Source organism: Mobula hypostoma, chromosome 31 (assembly GCF_963921235.1).
Source record: "Mobula hypostoma chromosome 31, sMobHyp1.1, whole genome shotgun sequence".
NCBI classification, from domain to species: domain Eukaryota; kingdom Metazoa; phylum Chordata; class Chondrichthyes; order Myliobatiformes; family Myliobatidae; genus Mobula; species Mobula hypostoma.
In genome coordinates this window covers 8,310,013-8,331,968 of record NC_086127.1, presented here as the reverse complement: position 1 = coordinate 8,331,968, position 21,956 = coordinate 8,310,013, and the positions used below count along the sequence as shown (strand labels likewise).

Here is a 21,956-nt window from a genome sequence, read left to right as displayed (position 1 = left end):
CTGGCATTTGGCTGGATTGATTGTAAGGCCGAGTTCACTCAGGTGGGAGTAGAGCTGGCGGAGGTGGGACAGATGCTCCTGCCGACTACTGCTGGCTATGAGGATGTCGTCCAAATAGATGAATGCAAAGTCCAGGTCGCGTCCCACCACGTCCATTAGCCGCTGGAAAGTCTGTGCGGCATTCTTTAGACCAAACGGCATTTGGAGGAATTCGAAAAGTCCGAACGGGGTGATAAGTGCTGTTTTGGGGATGTCGTCCGGATGTACAGGGATTTGATGGTATCCCCGGACGAGGTCTACCTTGGAAAAGATCCTTGCGCCGTGCAGGTTTGCTGCGAAGTCTTGAATGTGCGGCACAGGGTAGCGGTCTGGAGTTGTAGCCTCGTTCAGTCTGCAGTAGTCACCGCATGGTCTCCAGCCCCCCGTTGCATTGGGCACCATGTGAAGGGGGGAGGCCCATGGGCTATCGGACCGTCGTATGATCCCTAATTCCTCCATCTTCTTGAACTCCTCCTTCGCCAGTCGGAGCTTGTCCGGGGGAAGGCTTCGAGCACGGGCGTGGAGGGGTGGTCCCTGGGTCGGGATGTGGTGCTGTGCTCCGCGTCTGGGCATGGCTGCCGGGAACTGCGCTGTCAGTACTGATGGGAAATCCGCCAGGACCCTGGTGAATTCATCATCGGACAGCGTGATGGAGTCCAGGTGTGGGGCTGGCAACTGTGCTTCACCCAGGGAGAACGTTTGTAAAGTCTTGGCGTGGACTAATCGCTTCCCTTGCAGGTCGACCAGCAGGCTGTGGGCTCGTAGAAAATCCGCCCCCAGGAGTGGTTGGGCCACGGCGGCCAGTGTGAAGTCCCACGTGAACCGGCTGGAGCTGAACTGTAGCCGCACCGTGCGGGTGCCGTAGGTTCGTATTGTGCTGCCATTTGCGGCCCTCAGGGTGGGTCCCGGTTCTCTGTTGCGGGTGTCGTAACTCGTTGGAGGTAAGACGCTGATCTCCGCTCCGGTGTCGACCAAAAAGTGGCGTCCCGACTGCTTGTCCCAGACGTACAGGAGGTTGTACTGATGGCCAGCCGCCGTAGCGATCGGCGGCGGCTGGGCCTTGGCATTTCCCGGGAATTTGCAGGGTGGTCTGCAGCGGCGGGCCTCTGTGCCCCACCGCTGGTGGTAGAAACACCATTGTTCGTTGGGCTCCTCACTCCCGTCGCCGGGTTTTGTAGGCTCTGCTGCCGGGCCTGGTCTGGTCTGTCGTTGGGCACGCAGCTTGGTGATCTGTGCGACGGATGCCCCTCTCTCTTTCCTGGCATCCACAGCACATCTGCTCGGGCCGCCACCTCCCGGGGGTTGCTGAAATCTGCGTCGGACAGCAACAGGCTTATGTCCTTGGGCATTTGCTCTAGGAACGCCTGCTCAAACATGAGGCAGGGTTTGTGCCCTTCAGCCAGGGCCATCATCTCGTTCATTATTGCTGACGGCGGCCTGTCTCCCAAACCATCCAGGTGCATTAAGCGGCGTGCTCGTTCACGCCGTGAGAGTCCGAAAGTCCTTATGAGCAGGGCTTTGAATGCTGTGTATTTGCCGTCCTCCGGGGGCGACTGTATAAACTCCTCAACTTGTGCAGCAGTCTCCTGGTCGAGGGAGCTTAGCACGTAGTAGTAGCGAGTGGACTCCGAGGTTATCTGCCGAATGTGGAATTGTGCTTCTGCTTGTTCGAACCATAATTGGGCTCACAGCGTCCAGAAGCTTGGCAGTTTTAACGAAACTGCGTGAACAGATGCAGCGTCGGTCATCTCTGGTCCAAATATCATTTGGGCCGTCGGGCTCACCAATTGTAGCGATGTGCTACACACAGCGCTAGAATAACCACACGGAGTCGGTGAGTTAGAGTTGCAATGAAAGAGATTTATTCAAACTTCGCGGCCCGCTTTAAAGCCTTCCCGTTCCCGCCCTCCCTGGGCGGGACTACTGTGGGGAATGTATATTCCCAGATCCTTTCTGCGCGCGGGATTTTCCCCCTGCTGGTGAAGATGGCTTGGCGCCCTTTTTGCTGCCGGCCCCCTGCCTGCGCGCGCTGTTGTGAGCCGGTTCGTGTGTGCCAGAAAGTGGGTCGCCACAGTATTTGCTTTACTGCCTGATTTAAATGAATATATGCTGATGATCGGCTGGAATTTTAACTGCTGCTTAAATCCTATGATTGCTAAGAGCTCAACCAATCAGCGACTTCCAAATCGATCCGCGTCATTTATTCATTCCTTTTTGATTGATTTGTGGAGGTATCTCCATCCTGATAATAGAGAATATTCTTTCTTCTCACATGTTTATAAAAAATATTCGAGGATCGATTACATTATAATTGATCCCCGCTTCTTGCCTAGTGTTAAAAATTGTGAATATGACGCTATTGCTATATCTGATCATGCGCCTCTGAGTTTGTCTTCTGAATTTGATGATGTTATTCTTGCCCGCCCACCTTGGCGCATGTCTCAGACGTTATTGCAAAACTCTGACTTTGTTCAGTTTCATTGAAACCCAGATAAAAGAATTTTTTCTTTTTAATGATATAGGGGGTATGTCTAAATTAATTATACGGGATACATTTAAAGCATTTTTACGTGGTCAGATTATTTCTTATTCAGCTAAACTTAAAAAACAGACTAAAGCAGAATTAGATCGAATTTCAAAACAAATTAAAGATTTAGATAATATCTATGCAATTTCCCCCAATTCTGATTTATTTAAACAAAGGGTGGAACTTCAATCACAATATAACCTGATATTAACTCATCCCATTGAAGGACATTTGCTTAAGTTAAGGAGCCAATTTTATATGTTTGGAGATAAAAATAATAAACTGCTTGCATCTCAATTAAAAATGGTTGCAGCCAAAAGGCAAATCATGAACATTTGTAGGAAAGATGGTACCTCAGCTCAGGAATATGAAGCAATAAGATTTTTCAAGATTTTTATGCTGAACTTTATAAATCTCAATGTCCGTTAGATTCCTCTGAAATGAATGCTTTTTTTAACGAAAGATTGTTTTTCCTAAAATTTCGGCTGAGGATCAAAAAACTTTTGTTGCTCAAATCACTGAAGCCGAAATTCATAAAGCTATTTTTTCAATGCAATCTGGTAAGTCCCCGGGACTTCATGGCTATTCTGTAGAATTTCACAAAAAATTTGGAAAGTTGCTTTCTCTGAAAATGTTGGAAATGTTTAAGGATTCTTTTGTGAAAGGTGACTTACCCTCTACTTTTTAATGAAGCTTCTATTTCTTTAATTCTTAAAAAAGGTAAAGATCCCACTGACTGTGCTTCATATAGACCTATTTCATTACTGAATGTCGACGCTAAGATTCTGTCAAAGATAATGGCCAATCGATTGGAAAATATTTTGGGTAAAATTATTTTTAAAGATCAAACAGGCTTTATAAAGGGTCGCTATTCTTTTTCAAATGTTCGGAGACTGTTTAACATTATACATTCGTCCTCTTTTAACACTCCACACTGTGTTGTATCCTTGGATGCTGAAAAAGTGTTCGATCGAGTCGAATGGAAATATTTAATCAATGTTTTAGAGAAATTTGGCTTTGGTGCTAATTTTAATAATTGGATTAAAATGATACATAAAGCCCCTATTGCTACTGTTGTCACTGACAATTGTAGGTCTCGTTTTTTTCCAGCTTTCACGGGGGACAAGGTAAGGCTGTCCATTAAGTCCTTTGTTGTTTACTTTAATATTAGAACCCCTTGCTATTGCTCTTCGTGAGGCTAAAAATATCTATGGGATTTTTGTGAATGAGACCATGCATAAGATCTCTCTTTACGCTGATGATTGGTTTATGTATCTAACCCTGACGAATCTATTCCTACCTGGCTAAAATTATTTAATGAATTTGGAGGTTTTTCAGGATATAAAATAAATTTTAGTAAAAGTAAATTGTTTCCTTTAGATGATTCTGTCTCTATATATGATAATACTCCTTTTAAAGTCACAGACTCTTTTAGATATTTAGGTATTATAATTACTAAAAAATATAAGGATCTTTATAAAGCCAATTTTGTTCCTTTAGTAGATTCTATGAAGTATTGATTTAGTAGATGGAGTCCACTTACATTTTCACTTGTTGGTCGTATTCATATAGTTAAAATGATGATTTTACCAAAATTCTTATATTTATTTCAGAATATTCCTGTTTTTTTGACTAGGAAGTTTTTTGATTGGATTGATTCTATTATTTTATCTTTTATTTGGAATAATAAAAGACCAAGAATTAGTAAATGTCACTTACAAAAATTGAAAAAGGATGGAGGTCTTGCTTTGTCTAATCTAAGAATATATTATTGGGCTGTTAATGTGCGATATATGTCTTTTTGGTTATACTGGGTTGATAAGAGTGATCGGCCAATTTGGGTAGACCTGGAACTGAAAGCTGTAAAACAGTTTTATTTAACCTTGTTATTGGGAGCTGCTTTACCGATGCAGTTAGTTCAAGATGTTAATTTAAACCTATATCCTGTGATTAAGTATTCTTTACAAATTTGGCTCCAGTTCGGCAATTTTTTTAATCTTAAAAAATTTAAACTTTGCAGTTTAACTTACCAAAATTACTTTTTTAAACCTTCTTTGAGTGATCCAGTTTTTTCACTTTGGAAAAATAAAGGTATTAATTCTTTTTTTGGATTTATTTAAAGAAGATAGATTGATGTCTTTTGAACAATTAATTAATAAATATTCTCTTTCATAATCACACTTTCTGCAATACCTTCAAGTTAGACATTTTTTACAAAAATATTTAAGTAATTTTCCTTACATATTGGAGGCTGACCTGTTAGATGCTATTATGAGTATGAATCCTTCGATCAAGGGTTCTACTGGAAGAATTTATAATTCATTATTACAATGGGATAAGCGTCCTTTATCTAAGATTAAACAGGATTGGGAAAAGGAACTTAGCTTGACTTTTATGACGGAGGATTGGATGCGGATTTTGAAGTTGGTTAACTCTTCTTCAATTTGCGCTAGCCATTCATTGATTCAATTTAAAATTGTACATCATTATCATTTGACGAAGGAGAGACTTTCTAAAATCTTTTCTGATGTTGATAGTCATTGTGATAGATGTAAAACTGAGATAGCTACACTGACACATACATTTTGGTCTTGTTCTATATTGGAGCAGTTCTGGAAGTCAGTTTTTTCAATAATTTCTAAAGCACTTAAAATTAATCTACAACCTAATAAATTATCTGTGCTTTTTGGAATAATTCCTCAAAATATTCATGGTATTTCTGTGTCTGACCAACATGTTATTGCATTTGTTACATTGATAGCTAGGAGGGCCATTTTGTTGAAGTGGAAGTATACACCTGCTCCCACTTTGCCACAATGGTTCTCTCAAGTGATGCTATGTCTTAGTTTAGAGAAAATTAGAAGTCGAACTTTTGAACCTTTATTTGATTTTGAGAAAAGATGGGGCTCATTTGCTCGTTATTATCATTTGAGCTAATTGATACAATTTTTCCATGATCTAATTGTAAATTTTTTAGTATATTTTCTTTTCTTGCTGGCAGTGTGATGTTTATTTTTAGAAGCTTTTTGTCTGACGCATGACTCCGGGGTTGTACAACTAATGGGTTCTTTTTTCCCCTCACTTTTCTGCTTAGTAGGATTTTTTTTTGTTATCACAAATTTTTTTTTCAATATTTAAGATCATCCCTTTGTTAAGACATTGTAAGTGTTGTTACTTCAATGTACTCATGTTATTTTTTCTGTATAATATAACAATAAAAAGATTTGAAAAGAAAAAAGATGTTGCATGATGCAGTGAGAAGAGGGGACTGTCCCATACTGGGCTGAGCCCAGGGAACTGTCCTGTACCGGGGTGAGCCCAGGGGACTGTCCCGTACCGGGGTGAGCCCAGGGGACTGTCCCGTACCAGGCTGCCGCTGAGGACGGGACTGTCCCGTACCGGGTTGAGAACAGGGGACTGTCCCGTACCAGGCTGAGGAGAGGGGACTGTGACCTACACCATCTCTGTGTCAATGGCGAACGGTGACCAACACCATCTCTGTGTCAATGGGGAATGGTGACCTACACCATCTGTGTCAATGGGGAACGGTAACCTACACCATCTTTGTGTCTTTCTTTCTTTCTTTTTAAATCTTTTTATTAAATAAGTATACAAAAAGGTAAGCCATATAGACACTAATACACTGTAAGAATATAATAAAATTACAGAAGATATTAATACAAAAAAAATACTACAATGTAATTTAAACATAACATACCAAGGTAACATAATAGTATACTAATTTTATATATATATCAATAGAGAAAAGGAAACCCCCCCCCAAAAAAAACCCACCGTGCAACTAACTAAAAGCAAAGCAAAGCAATGGGCTAACTTGAAACCAAACAGAGTTAAACTTAAAATCACGTCCTCAATCCCGACCTCCATTAAAAACAGTAAAAAAAAACAAGAAGGGTATATATTACATTAAATGAAAATATTGAATAAAAGATCTCCAAGTCTGTTCAAATTTAAATGAGGAGTCATAAAGATTGCTTCTAATTTTCTCCAAATTCAAACATAATATCGTCTGAGAAAACCAAAAAAAGGTAGTTGGAGCATTAAGCTCTTTCCAATGTTGTAAGATACATCTTTTCGCCATTAAAGTAAGAAATGCAATCATTCTACGGGCTGAAGGGGAGAGATTACTGGAAATTTTAGGTAGTCCAAAGATAGCAGTAATAGGGTGAGGAGAGATATCTATATTCAATACCTTGGAGATAATATTAAAAATGTCTCTCCAAAAAGTTTCCAAAGTAGGGCAAGACCAAAACATATGAGTTAAAGAGGCTATCTGCCCCGGACATCTATCACAAAAAGGATTAATATAAGAATAAAAGCGCGCTAACTTATCTTTGGACATATGTGCTCTATGAACAACTTTAAATTGAATTAGGGAATGTTTAGCACAGATAGAGGAAGTATTGACTAATTGTAAAATCTGCCCCCAGTCACCCACGGAAATAGTAAACCCCAATTCCTGTTCCCAATCTACCCTAATCTTATCAAATGGAGCTTTCTTAAGTTTCATAATAATATTATAAATCATAGCCGATGCACCTTTCTGACATGGATTAAGGTTGATTATAGTATCTAAAATGTATGTAGGAGGAAGCATTGGAAAGGAAGAAAGTATAGTACTTAGGAAATTTCTAACTTGTAGATATCTAAAAAAATGTATTCTTGATAAGTTATATTTATTAGATAATTGTTCAAAAGACATCAGGGAACCATCTAAAAATAAATCCAAAAACCGTGAAATACCCTTAGTCTTCCAAGTTTGAAGAGCACGATCCGTAAAAGAGGGAGGAAAAAATATGTTACCTAAAATAGGAATCGCTAACCCAAATTGATTAAGATCAAAAAATTTTCTGAATTGAAACCAAATACGCAAGGTATATTTAACTATCGGGTTAGACACCTGTTTAAGGCGTTTCCAATCAAAAGGAAGAGAGGAACCTAAAATAGAGCCAAGTGTAAAACCCTGAACAGATTGTAATTCCAATACTACCCCTTTAGGAATGGATAGTATATCCTGGTCCAGTAACCAGAATTTCATATGTCGAATATTAATTGCCCAGTAATAAAATCTAAAGTTAGGTAGTGCTAAGCCTCCATCTCTCTTAGCTTTCTGTAAATGTATTTTACCCAGTCTCGGGTTTTTATTCTGCCAAATAAATGGAGAAATTTTAGAGTCAACTTTGTCAAAAAAAGATTTTGGAACAAAGATTGGTAATGCCTGAAATATATATAAAAATTTTGGCAAAAAAAACATCTTAACTGCATTAATATGACCAATCGAAGTTAAATATAAAGGAAACCATTTAGATGAAAGTTGAGTAATATGGTCTATTAATGGTAAAAAGTTAGTCTTAAATAAATCTTTGTATTTACAAGTAATTTTAATCCCAAGATATGAAAAATAATTATTAATCAATTTAAATGGAAATTTATAATATAAGGGAAGTTGTTTATTAATCGGAAAGAGTTCACTCTTACTAAGATTTAATTTATAACCTGAAAAAAGACCAAATTGTGCTAATAACTCTAAAACAGCCGGGATGGATTTTTGAGGATTAGCAATATATAAAAGTAAATCATCAGCATAGAGTGATAATTTATGGGACTTTAAGCCCCGAGTTATCCCAGTAATATTTGGAGATTCTCGAATGGCAATTGCAAGAGGTTCTAATGCAATATCAAATAATAAGGGACTAAGAGGACAACCTTGTCCAGTACCTCGAAAAAGAGGGAAAAAAGGTGAACTTAAAGAGTTAGTACAGACCGAGGCCACAGGAGAATAATATAAGAGTTTAATCCAGGATATAAATTTCGAGCTAAAATTAAACATTTCAAGCACCTTAAATAAATAAGGCCATTCTACTCTATCAAAAGCTTTCTCGGCATCTAAAGAGATAACACACTCAGGAACATTTTGTGAGGGAGTATAAACGATATTTAACAGTGTACGAATATTATAAAAAGAGTAACGACCTTTAATAAAACCCGTTTGGTCTTCCGAAATAATAGAGGGAAGTACTTTTTCTAATCTATTTGCTAATAACTTAGAAAAAACTTTAGAATCAACATTTAATAAAGATATTGGTCTATAAGATGCACATTGAGCAGGATCTTTATCCTTCTTTAATATTAAAGAAATTGACGCTCTATTAAAAGATTCAGGAAGTTTACCAAGTTTCAATGAAGCCTCAAAAACCCTACAGAGCCAAGGGATTAATGAAGGAGCAAAACATTTATAAAATTCTACGGTAAACCCATCAGGGCCAGGAGCTTTCCCCAAATTCATAGAGAAAATAACATTCTTAATCTCATCCATGGTAATGGGAGTATCTAACATAGAAGACATATCCTGTGAAATCTCAGGGAAGTCTAAATTATCTAAAAAATCATTCATATATTTAGAATCTCGAGGAGACTCTGATTGATATAAGGAAGAGTAAAAATCACAGAAGGTTTGATTAATCCCCACATGATCAAGTATCAGTCGATCATTTTGGTTATAAATCTGATTAATTTGAGATTTAGCATAATTAGACTTCAATTGATTAGCCAATAGTTTGCCAATTTTGTCACTGTGTACATAAAATTCACTTCTTGTTTTCTTTAATTGGTTTACAATTGAGGACGAGAGTAATAAACTGTGTTCCATTTGAAGTTCAGTTCTTTGTTTATATAACTCCTCAGAAGGAGCTATAACATATTTCTTATCAATTTCCTTAATCTTGTCCACAATTACCAACTCCTCCTGCTTCTTCCTCAAAGCAACAGAATACGAGATAATCTGACCACGAATATAAGCTGTAATTGTACTGAAATTGTAAAAGAAAGATCAATCTGTTCATTCATAAAGTTAACAAAGTCCGAGTCCTGAAGCAACAGCGAATTAAAACGCCATTGTCTATTATGTTGTGTATTGGCCAGAATTTTAATAGAAAGCTTAAGTGGAGCATGATCCGAAATGGTTATAGAGTCATAATCACATTTAATCACTGAGGAAATAAGACGAGAATCAATAAAGAAATAATCAATTCTTGAATAGGAATGATGAACATGTGAAAAAAAAGAAAAATCTTTTTCCTGAGGATGCAAAAAGCGCCAAATGTCCGTCGACCCAGAATCAGAAAGGAATGAATTAATCAAAGTTGCAGATTTATTAGGTAAGGTCCGTAAAGGAGCCGAACGGTCCAAAGCTGGAGACAAACAGGGATTAAGATCTCCGCCCCAGATCAATGAAAACTCATTCAAATTCGGAAACTGATTAAATATTGATTTATAAAATTCCGGACAGTCCATATTAGGAGCATAAACATTAACCAAAACTACTTTTTTATTAAATAGTAAACCACTAACCAATAGAAATCTACCATTCGGATCAGAAATAATATCATGTTGTATAAAAGTAACTGAGGAGTCTATAAAAATAGAGACGCCTCGAATCTTAGCATTGGAGTTCGAATGAAACTGTTGTTCCTTCCAGAATTTAAAAAAACGTAGTCTGTCCCCCCTCCGCACATGGGTCTCTTGTAAGAATAAAATTTGTGCTTTAAGTCTCCGGAACACTTTAAAAACTTTTTTCCTTTTAATAGGATGATTAAGACCATTAGTATTCCAGGAGCCAAATTAATAATGGACTCCATAAACCCTAAAGTCAACCCACAACAAGGAGGATTGACGATAGGCTCGACCTACGAACCCGGAGAGGGAACAGAACATACAAGAGATACCGGGAAGAAGAACGCAACCAATACTTCAATAGTGTATATAGCCCAAGAAGAAAGAAACTAAAACGTGAAGCCCCTCCCACCACCCCCCACCCCATGGCCCCAAGGCTAAATCTAACGCAGACCAGCCCGAAAGAAGCAAGCACTAAAACTACCCCATGACTTCCGGTACACGCTCCCTAAAAAAAAAGTGTAAATATAAAAAAGATCAGCTGATTATAAAGCAGTAAAAGAATAAAAAAAAGATAACTCAATTAAAATAAACACATAACAGAATAAAAGCCAGAAAATATATAAAAAAACCGCAATAAACCCCAGACCCATGAATAAACAAAACAACAAAAAAAACATAAGATTATTAACATAAACTAGTTATAAAAACCTACAAAACAAAATAGATTTAAAAAAAAAACTACAAAATTTAAGGCCACAAAGGAAATACGTAAAATGACAATAAGGAAGTAACCACCCAGAATCCCCTGGGAAAAAGAAAGAAATGACGCAGTTAAAAAGAAAGTTTAGCAACCATATTAAGTAATCAAAAATAAACTTTTCTGCCCAAATAGGGCAAAAAAAAAATTAAGACCAACAAATTCACAGCCTCCGATCAACGGAGGTAGTTAAAAAATTACAATTAAGAAGTTGAAGGTGAAAATTGATCCAGATAACTCTGGGCATCTGATGGAGAGTCAAAAAAACGGAGGGCTCCATCCAACGTACGAATCCTTAAACGTGCAGGGTAAAGAAGCGCTGGTCTTAAATCCATCTTGTAGAGTTCCGACATCACAGATCTGTAACGAACCCGTTGATCCCGGATCGGTTTACTGAAATCTTCCACGAATCGGAACTTAAGATCCAAAAAATCAATGAAACCTTTAGATCGAACGAATCAAAACAGTTTCTCCTTGTCTTGAAAGTAATGAAACTGTAAAATGACATGTCTAGGTTTATCTGACCTAGGCGAGTATGATGGAACTTTATGAACACGATCCAATAACGGTGGTTGGTCAGGAAATACAGTAGGAAATGCATCTTTTAAAAGTTGAGAAAAATACTTCATAGGGTTATCAGATTCAACAGCTTCACGCACCCCAATCATTCGTAGATTCTGCCGTCGCATTCTAGATTCTAAGTCAGAGTTTTTAAAGGTCAGAAAGTCAAGTTTCTTCTTCATTACATTAATTGTTTCTTCGATTTTCCCCATCTTAAGCTCACTTTGTTGCGTGGATTTTTGAAGATCAGATATAGCCGACTGATGTTCCGTAATAGATGTTTGTATCTTATCGATTGAATCGGCAATTTTCTGGAAATTAATTGAAATTTCCGCACGAATCAGCTCTGTAACAGAGGTTGAAATTTCCGCACGAATCAGCTCCGTAACAGAGGTTGAAATTTCCCTTTGAATTAACTCCGATATAGCTTTCAAAGTCACCGGTGGTTCAGTCGGAGGGAAATCAATACCTTTTGGTTTAACCGGAGGTTTGCCATCCTTCCCGTTTTTCCCATTCTTAGACATAGCAGACCTTAAACGCATCCAGTTATCGGACAGCCCAATTTATTTCAAAGTATTGTAAAAGTTGATGCCTTAATGGTTAATTAAAATATAGCTGATCATAAGAAAAAAAACTCAGAGGTAATGGAGCGAGTCAAGAACGCGACTTCACTCCATGAGCGCTACCGGAAGTCTCCCCCATCTCTGTGTCAATGGGGAACGGTAACCTACACCATCTCTTTGTCAAAGGGGAACTGTGACCTACACCATCTCTGTGTGAATGGGGCACAGTGACCTACACCATCTCTGTGTCACTGGGGAACGGTGACCAACACCATCTCTGTGTCAATGTGGAACGGTGACCAACACCATCTCTGTGTCAATGTGGAATGGTGACCAACACCATCTCTGTGTCAATGGGGAACGATGACCTACACCATCTCTGTGTCACTGGGGAATGGTGACCAACACTATCTCTGTGTCACTGGGGAATGGTGACCAACACCATCTCTGTGTCAATGTGGAACGGTGACCAACACTATCTCTGTGCCACTGGGGAACGATGACCTACACCATCTCTGTGTCACTGGGGAATGGTGACCAACACCATCTCTGTGTCAATGGGGAACGATGACCTACATAATCTCTGTGTCACTGGGGAATGGTGACCAACACCATCTCTGTGTCAATGGGGAACGATGACCTACACCATCTCTGTGTCACTGGGGAATGGTGACCAACACTATCTCTGTGCCACTGGGGAACGATGACCTACACCATCTCTGTGTCAATGGAGAACGGTGACCTATACCATCTCTGTGTCACTGGGGAATGGTGACCAACACCATCTCTGTGTCAATGGGGAACGATGACCTACACCATCTCTGTGTCACTGGGGAATGGTGACCAACACTATCTCTGTGCCACTGGGGAACGGTGACCTACACCATCTCTGTGTCAATGGAGAACGGTGACCCACATAATCTCTGTGTCACTGGGGAATGGTGACCAACACTATCTCTGTGCCACTGGGGAACGGTGACCTACACCATCTCTGTGTCAATGGAGAACGGTGACCCACATAATCTCTGTGTCAATGGAGAACGGTGACCCACATAATCTCTGTGCCACTGGGGAACGGTGACCTACACCATCTCTGTGTCAATGGAGAACGGTGACCCACATAATCTCTGTGTCACTGGGGAACGAGGACCTATCCCTCTGTGTCAATGTGGAATGGGTACCTACCTGTACAATACACAGTGTGATCTGCAGGGGTTGGCTTCAGCCAGTACACAAAGTAACCGGTGCAGTTTTTCACCTTGATCTCCAAGCTCCAGGAACAGGTGTTTTCACCTGAGCTGAAACAGACACTCCTGGTTACCTCCTGTTCTCCCACGCTGGGATGGGAACCTGGAATGAGATTAATATACAGTGTAAATCTATTTCATACCCCAGTATAGCAGGGAATGTAAATCAGAACCCACTGTTAACTGTGGTTTATAATCCCTTTCCCTATGTGCCTGACTGCTGTGAAGCCCCACCCCAATGTGATTAGCAACTGCTGAAGCCCTCCCTTCAATGTGCACTGACATCTGCCAACATTTAAAAATATTAAAACAATGTCTGAGACCCAATTCCAATTAGTCTATCTAAATAAATATATTATATATATATATATATATATGTATGTATGTGTATATATATATATATATATATATATATATATATATACACACACACACACACATAAAATCAGTTCTAAATTGCAGTTCTGTTCATTTGATCATTTATTCCTTGAGATGTAGAAGATTGAGAGGGGATTTGATAAAGGTATACAAAATTATAACGGGTATAGATAGGGCAAATGCAAACAGGCTTTTTCCACTGAGGTTGGGTGGGACTGCACCAGAGGTCATGGGTTAAAGGTTAAAGGTGAGAAGTTCAAGGGGAATATGAGGGGAAAATTCTTCCTCAGATGGTCATGAGAGTGTGGAATGAGCTGCCAGTACAAGTAGTGCATGCAAACTCAGGTTCAATGTTTAAGAAAAGCTTGGATAGGTACAGGGATGGTTATAGGTATGAGGGCTGTGGTCCCGGTGCAGGTCGATGGGAGTTGGCAGTTTAAATAGTTTGACATGGACTAAATGAACTAAAGGGCCTGTTTCTATGCTGTACTTTTCTATGACACTAACTCTGGGAAACTGGCATTCTGCGACCATCAGATCTTCAACATCCTCATCTCCTGCTCACTGACCATTAACACCCGTACACCTTGGGCCTGTCTTCTTAGCTCACTGCCCTACTCTCTCCAGATGTTTGATTGTAGATCTAAGCATAGCTCCAATGCCATCTACAAATTCGTCCATCTTGTTGGCAGAATCTGAGACGGCAATGAGGAGCCTTACAAGACCCAGATGTCAAAGGTAAATTCATCTCACAGAGTGGTGAGTGCATGGAACACCCTGCTGGGCATGGTGGCAGAGGCAGATATATTAAAAACATTTAAGAAAATCTCAGGTAGACACATAGATGATAAAAAAATTGGGGGGCTTTATAGAAGGGAAGGGTTTGACCAGCGGTCCCCAACCACAGCAAGGCATGTGCTACCCGGCCGTGATGAAATGATATGAGTCAGTTGCACCTTTCCTCATTCCCTGTCACGCACTGTTGAACTTGAACATAGGATTTCCAACTGTCCCGTACTTGCCGGGACATCCCGTATATCGGGCTAAATTGGTTTGTCCCATATGGAACCGCCCTTGTCCCATATTTCCCCCGCTAAGGTAGAGCGTTCCTATGAAACCTTCCGTGCCGAAATGGCATAAAGCAAAGAAGCAATTACCATTAATTTACATGGGCAAAATTTTTGAGCGTTCCCAGACCCAAAAAAAACCTACCAAATCATACCAAATAACACATAAAATTGAAAATAAGACTAACATATAGTAAAAGCAGGAATGATTTGATAAATACACAGCCTATATAAAGAAGAAATAATGTATGTACAGTATAGTCGGGAAGATTAAGCCAAAACCAATTAGTGGAAAAAAATCGCCACGTACGTGCATGCACACGTCACACATGCGCAAACAGGTGCCCGCGCAAGGCTTCATGGTCATGGTAGTCTTTCCTGGGGTAAACACAAGTGTCCCGGGATTTGACTGCTACTTTTGTCCCTTATTTGGGAGTGAGAAGGTTGGTAACCCTAACTGTAAAAGACATGTTGAGGTGAGTTTCACCCGACTTGAACAACACACCCCCCACCCCCGGTTGGCCGGTCCACAAGAATATTGTCAATATTAAACTGGTCCGCGGTGCAAAAAAGGTTGGGGACCCCTGGGTTAGACTGATCTTAGAGTAGGTTTAAAGGATAACACAACAACGTGGGATGGAGGACGTGTACTGAGCTCTAACATCCTATCTTCTACATTCTATGAGATTGATTGTGGGTTGAAAGCCGCCATCACAACAAACTTGCTCTCAACACTGGCAAAACCAAGGAACTGACTGACTTTAGGAAGGGAAAGTAAGGCTGTCTTGCACCATTCTTCATTTAACAGATAGAATGGAAAGGGTGAGCAGCTTTAGCTTCTGAGGTGTCACATCTCAGAGGATCTATCCTGGTCCAGCATATAGCAGGGATCATGAAGGCAAAACAGCACCTCTATTTTCTTGGATTGTGGAGATACGGCATGTCATCAAAAAACTATGGGAAACTTCTGCAGATGTTCAGTGGAAACATTCTGACTGGTTGCCCAGTCCTGCTGAAGGGTCTTGGCCAGAACGTCGACTGTACATTTTTCCAAAGATGCTGCCTGGTCTGCTGAGTTCCTCCAGCATTTTGAGTGTGTTGCTTAGATTTCCAGCATCTGCAGATGTTTCTGACTGGTTGCATGCCATCTTTCTACTCGGAAACTGCAATGTACGGGTACGTGAGTGATGGACCCGGCCAATTCTGTCACAGGTACAGCTCTACCAATGGGCGATGACATCCACAAGAGGTGATGACTTAGTCAGGTGACAACCATCGTAAGGGACCCTCACTACCCCGTTCATGTCCTCTTCCTGATACTGCCATTAGGCAGCCAGTGCAGGAGCCTAAAGGACCACACCTCGTTCTGCATAAGTTTCCTCCCCACTGCCATCAGGTTCTTGGACCAACCTAAAAGACACTAACAACATCAAGCCTGTACTTCTTTTTCTCGCTCTCAACTTGCACAAATGTTACAATGTGTTGTTGTTCATTTATTTTTGCCCATGTGGTTAATGCATCATTTATACTGATTTATCTAACTTATGTTTGTAATTACTGCTCCCTAAGGTTGTTATAGCAGGGGGTGGTAGCGGGGACAAGCTCCCACTACCTATTAAATGCTCCCAATGGCATGTGCCTCAGATGGCCTCTGACAACCTGGCCTTCATGTGTGGCTTAGCTACAAAGCCTGGCGGAACCATTTCTACTGACAGGAGGAGGGGCAAAGGCAGGCTACTGGTGCCTTAAAACCAGTCGCTTTGAGCAGATATAGCTCATCAGCCATGGTCAGCAGCTCATCCAGGAGAAGGAAAACTCTGATCTCAAACCTCCACTATCTTGCAGCTATACAATAAATGAGGAAAGCCTCGGGAGTAAACCCCGGAAGAATAATCCGGAGCTGGAGTCCCTAAGGCAGTCCTATGCTGAGTTCAATGCTGACTGGCAACTCCTGCAACAATGCGGATGACAACCTGTATTGGTCTCTGCTGTTCCTTTGGGTTCATCAGATGCGTGGAGAGGAGGAGCCTGCTACATGGTCAACAGCTTTCTCTCCATATCATACTATCCAGGCTTGTGTATCTAGACAGCCAGGACGCAATATCTATGCTCAACCCTGACCAATGGGAGGTCAAAACAGTCTTTGTAACGTACTGTGCTACTGCTATACAAATGGAATTTCCGTGGCATTTTACCCTGTGTAAGCAGTCTATGACAACCATAAACTCAAACTCAAATTCTCCTCTGCCAGACTCCAACAGGATCCAGAGCCGGAGGACAGTCTGGGTGACTGTGAAGAGCACCTCTCAGAGAGTTTGGCTTCCTCGTCCTCTCGGGGCCCTCTGAAGGGATCTGGGTCACTGGTCTGACCCTCCCCAGAAAAAGAGCTAATCCACACTGATGTAAACACTCAACTTACCATTTAACCAGCCTGGGTTCTGCCCGGAGCAGCGATGACCACGAACAACTATCTCGGGAATCTTTCGTCCTCCGGAACTGAAATGGCAATCAGAGTGAGTTTGTGCCTGCACTTTGTTCCTAGTCAATATTCTCCCAATCCTGGGATTTCCTTCTTTTGCTCTCACTTCCTTCTACCTTCCCCTTTCTGTTTCTCTCTAGAATATGGGATCTTCCCTGACGCTGTATTTACACCACATCCCAGAGCAGTCACTGCTGATGCCAGACTCCCTTGCTCTCTGTTTACATTCAGGTGTTCAGTTTCTCAGTGATTATCTCCTCACGTTACCAATTAAATTTGTACCATGGCATTAAAAGTTAAATCTATACCTCACATTATCTGTTAAATCTCTTTTTTTTTTCATAGGCATCCATTAGTCTCGTGAGACCATGGATTTGCACCTTGGAAGGTTTCCAGGGCGCAGGCCTGGGCAAGGTTGTATGGAAGACTGGCAGTTGCCCATGCTGCAAGTCTCCCCTCTCCACACCACCGATGTTGTCCAAGGGAAGGGCATTCGGACCCATACAGCTTGGTACCAGTGTCGTTGCAGAGCAATGTGTGATTAAGTGCCTTGCTCAAGGACACAACACGCTGCCTCAGCTGATCCTCGAACTAGCGACCTTCAGATCACTAGACTGATGCCTTAACCACTTGGCCACATGCCAACACAGTTAAATCTGTGTTAAATCTATACCATAGCATTAAATGTTAAGTCTTTACCTCACATTACCTGTTAAATCTGTACCATCACATTAAATGTTAAATCTGTACCTCACATTACCTGTTATATCTGTACCATCTCTTTATCTCAGTGACTACCACATCATGTTACCTGTTAAATCTGTACCCCCTGTTCCCCTGTTTCCATTCCCCTTCTGTGTCCAGTTTCTCAGTGATTATCTCCTCACTTTACCTGTTAAATCTGTACCATCCCACTTCAAGATTTCCATCACCCATCCATTGTCCACCACTGCACCGGGTGTGGGAACAATTGGTGCTCCTCCAGGGCTGATCCAGGTCAACATAGGTTTCACAGGGATTACTGAGTGCAGGGTCTATGACTGAGGGACAGAACAATGTTCAGTGTTTCAACCTTTCTAAGGCAATGCCTCAAGAAGACAGCATCCATCACGCAGGACCCACACCAGTCAGAACAAGCCCTCTTCTCATTACTACCATCAGAGAGGTGGTACAGAACCCTGGAGTCACACACTCAACGATTTAGGAACAGCTGCTTCCCTTTCACGGTCAGATTTCTGAACGGTCCATGAACCCATGCACACCACCTCACATTTTTTGCTTTCTTTTTACACTACTTATTTCATATTCGATATATAGTTTTCATCATATTTATTATATATTTTATGCATCACACTGTTCTTCTGTCACAAAACAATATATTTCATGGCATACGTAAGTGATGATAACCCTGATTCTCAAAGTTCAAAGTAATTATTCAAGTACATATATGTCACCATATACCACCTTTAGTTTCATTTTCTTGCAGGTATTCACAGTACAAAATACAATAGAATCAATGAAAAAACTGTACACAAAACAAAAACAGACAAACAATTGTGACGAGAATACACATAAAATTAAGATGTTTGCTGGCCTGGGTTAGCATCAGTGACATCAGCAAGTTGTCTGCCACCTGTCCTCAGGGGAAGGAGAGATAAGGAACAATGGAGCAGCGTCTGGAGATGTGTAATGAAGGGACGGGGGAGAGAGAGCTGTCTGGAGCAGCTCCCCCCTTTGAACCTTGAACTGTTTGAAGTGATGGACAGGCGATACCCCAGCAGGGGAATAAAAAGGGACAGGTTCGCTAAGGCAAGACACACGCCACCCGAGGTAACGAGACCCTGGAAGCGGTACGCTTCTCACGAGTCGGTGGGAAGTACCAGGCAACGGCCAGGGTGGAAAGGTACGATCAGCGGGAACCCGGTGTGTGTCCGCCCTTGCCTGGGTGCCGGGTTCACTGCAGAGGATCGACCGCATCTGGAGGAGGGGTCACAGTCGGTGACCTCAGGTGACATCACCAAGGACCCGTCCAAAAGCTGCTTGTGAGCCATATCGCCGGTCTGTGAGTGAAGCCGTGTCTGAATGATCAGTCGTTCTCGTTCTCTCTCTCCCTCCCCACCCCACGTTGTCCATCGCCATGGCAACAATTACTGCGAACTGAACTACTAAACTGGACTGAACTTTGAGTCACTTTGAAATTTGGTCATTTACCCCTAGACAACGATAGAGCTTGATTGATGCTGTTATCTTAATTCTGTGCACATGTGTGTTTATCATCGCTGAACTGTTGCATTTTTTATCCTTTCGATTACTGTGTTGCTTGGTTCTTTAATAAAACTTTCTTAGTTCTAGTACTCCAGACTCCAACTGAGTGATCCATTTCTGCTGGTTTGGCAACCCAGTTACGGGGTACGTAACACAATCAATGCGCAAAAGGCAAACTGTTGAAATACAGAAGAAAGAAAGAAAGAAAGATAGAAAGATAGAAAGAAATAATAGAAACATAGAAACATAGATACTGAGAACACTGAGTCCTAGAAAGTGAGTCTGCAGTTTGTAGAACCATTTCAGTATTGGGGTGAGTGAAGTTATCCACTCTAGTTCAAGAGCCTGATGGCTGAGGGTAATAACTGTTCCAGGACCTGTTGTGTGGGACCTAAGGCTCTGGAAACTCCTTCTTGAAGGCAGCAATGAGAAGAGAGCATGTCCTCAATGGTGGAGGTCCTTTATGATGGAAGCTGCTTTCTTGTGGCAGCTCTCCTTGTAAATGTGCCGGGATTCAGTGTCAATGTTTTTTCCCCAGTTAACTGCTACAGCTTTATCAGTCCGTTACCGGCCTCTTTGAATGATCCGGCCATTAAGCCCATGTTCTGGGGCATTTTACAGCAGCATCTTTGCGATGTGGGAGAAAACCAGAGCACCCCAGGGAAACCCACACAGTCACAGGGGAATGTGCAAACTCCACACAGAGGGCACCAGAGCCCAAGATTGACCCCAGATTGCTGGAGAAGCAAGGTGGCCGTTTATCCCATACATAGATTGAACTATTACAGTAATTCTTGCACTGATACTGGAGAGTGGAAAACCCTCAGTGCTGGAAACATGCAGCACCAGTGGAAAAACAGTTGATCTTTCAGGCCTAAGAATGGCCAATGATACAAAAACTGGCGCATTTATTGATGGTGTGAAGGAGGTTTTAGGCTATTGTGTGGCATCAATATGTCTGTAGAACATAAAACTCTACAGCACAGGAACAAGCCCTTCAACCCTTGCTGTCTGTGCCGTACAAAATTCCAATTTAAGATAAATCTCTCTGCCTGCACATTCATGTGTCGATCTGAAAACATCTTGTACACCTCTGTTAAATATGTGGTTTATGACCAAAGGAAAAGAATGGCTGGAGTCACTTTGCACTTTAGTGCAAGGGTGTTTGTGAGGTGTGTCAAAAATCAAACTTACAAAAAGTAGTGGAAGTAGCGTAAAGAAAACTGCCAACATTTACAAAAGCGATCTACCAGAAAACACAATAATATCTCCATAAACAACAGGAATTCTGCAGATGCTGGAAATTCAAGCAACATACATCAAAGTTGCTGGTGAACGCAGCAGGCCAAGCAGCATCTGTAGGAAGAGGTGCAGTCGACATTTCAGGCCGAGACCCTTCGTCAGGACTAACTGAAGGAAGAGTGAGTAAGGGATTTGAAATCCCTTACTCACTCTTCCTTCAGTTAGTCCTGACGAAGGGTCTCGGCCTGAAACGTCGACTGCACCTCTTCCTACAGATGCTGCTTGGCCTGCTGCATTCACCAGCAACTTTGAAATATCTCCATAATATTGGCAGCCCCCATCTCCCTCCAGTGAGACTGAGGTCCTTTGGAGTATGCAGGCCTCTCCTTCACATATTCTACTTATCTGCTGTTGCCAGTACATTTTTCTTCGGTGGTGTGCTGGTGTATTGGCATTAACACGGATGATGCCAACAGGCTCAATAAACTGATTAGAAAGGCTGGCTCTGTCATAGGAGTCAGGCTGGCTCTGTTCTAGGAATCAGACTGGACACACTGGAGTCTGTAGTAGAACAAAGGACCCTCCAGAAAATCCTGCCAATATTTCTTACCGTTGGCATGCCACCTTGGCTGAACAGAGGAGCACTTTTAGTGATAGACTGAGACAACTGCGCTGCTCCAAAGAGTGCAAGATGAGGTCATTCTTACCCTCGGCAATTCGGCTCTATAATGAGTCAACCTAGGGGAAGTGATGAAGTTTGAGGTAACCTATTTTTTTTTAATTCTTTCTTAGTTCTCTTCTAATGTTTGCATATCTGTGCACTTCTAATGCTACCGTGACACTGTAATTTCCTTTGGGATCAATAAAGTATCTATCTATCTATCTATCCACTGAGGGTGAAAAGTTTCTTTTTTTGTAAGGCACCAGGACATACCATCTTTAATTACCAAAAAAAACGTTACCTTAATACAACACATAAATTAGAATATGATGCACCGTACAATTAGTTACCATCATATTACAAAATAAACATAAGTATCTGCCTTAAGTAAAGGATACAAGCAACATATACATATTTACACATCCCATGACTAAAGAAATGGAATATTCTGCCGTATACGGCCAACCTGAGCACATCCGCTTGGTTTAGGATACATTATGAGAACGCACTGGGGAAGACATTGAAGTGCGCCCACTCAACACAACAACAGAAGAATGGCAAAGCAGTGTTTGTGTGTGTGTGTGTGTGTAAGGAGTGTGTTTACGGCGTGCTCGCAGACACAACCACTATTGCATCTGCTTTCACCTTAACAACTGGCAACCTCTTTCAGGCAGCCACAACTGTGTGGGTAAAAAACTTTGCCCCACACATCTCCTTTAAACTTTCCAGCTCTCACTTTAAACACATGTCCCAT

The 21,956-nt window shown here is 41.4% G+C and overlaps 1 protein-coding gene across 1 annotated transcript in view; it reads right to left on the bottom strand.

Moving 5' to 3' along the window:
• LOC134339932 (uromodulin-like) overlaps positions 1-17,970 on the bottom strand; it is a 43,946-nt gene extending 25,976 nt beyond the window's left edge. Inside the window, exons 1-3 of the mRNA XM_063036719.1 lie at positions 17,927-17,970; positions 16,975-17,051; positions 13,049-13,213 (exon numbers count right to left, since the gene is read on the bottom strand). Of these exons, the coding sequence (XP_062892789.1) occupies positions 13,049-13,213; positions 16,975-17,051; positions 17,927-17,970 (286 nt within the window). The remainder of the gene's footprint in view (positions 1-13,048; positions 13,214-16,974; positions 17,052-17,926) is intronic.
• Positions 17,971-21,956: the final 3,986 nt, after the last annotated feature.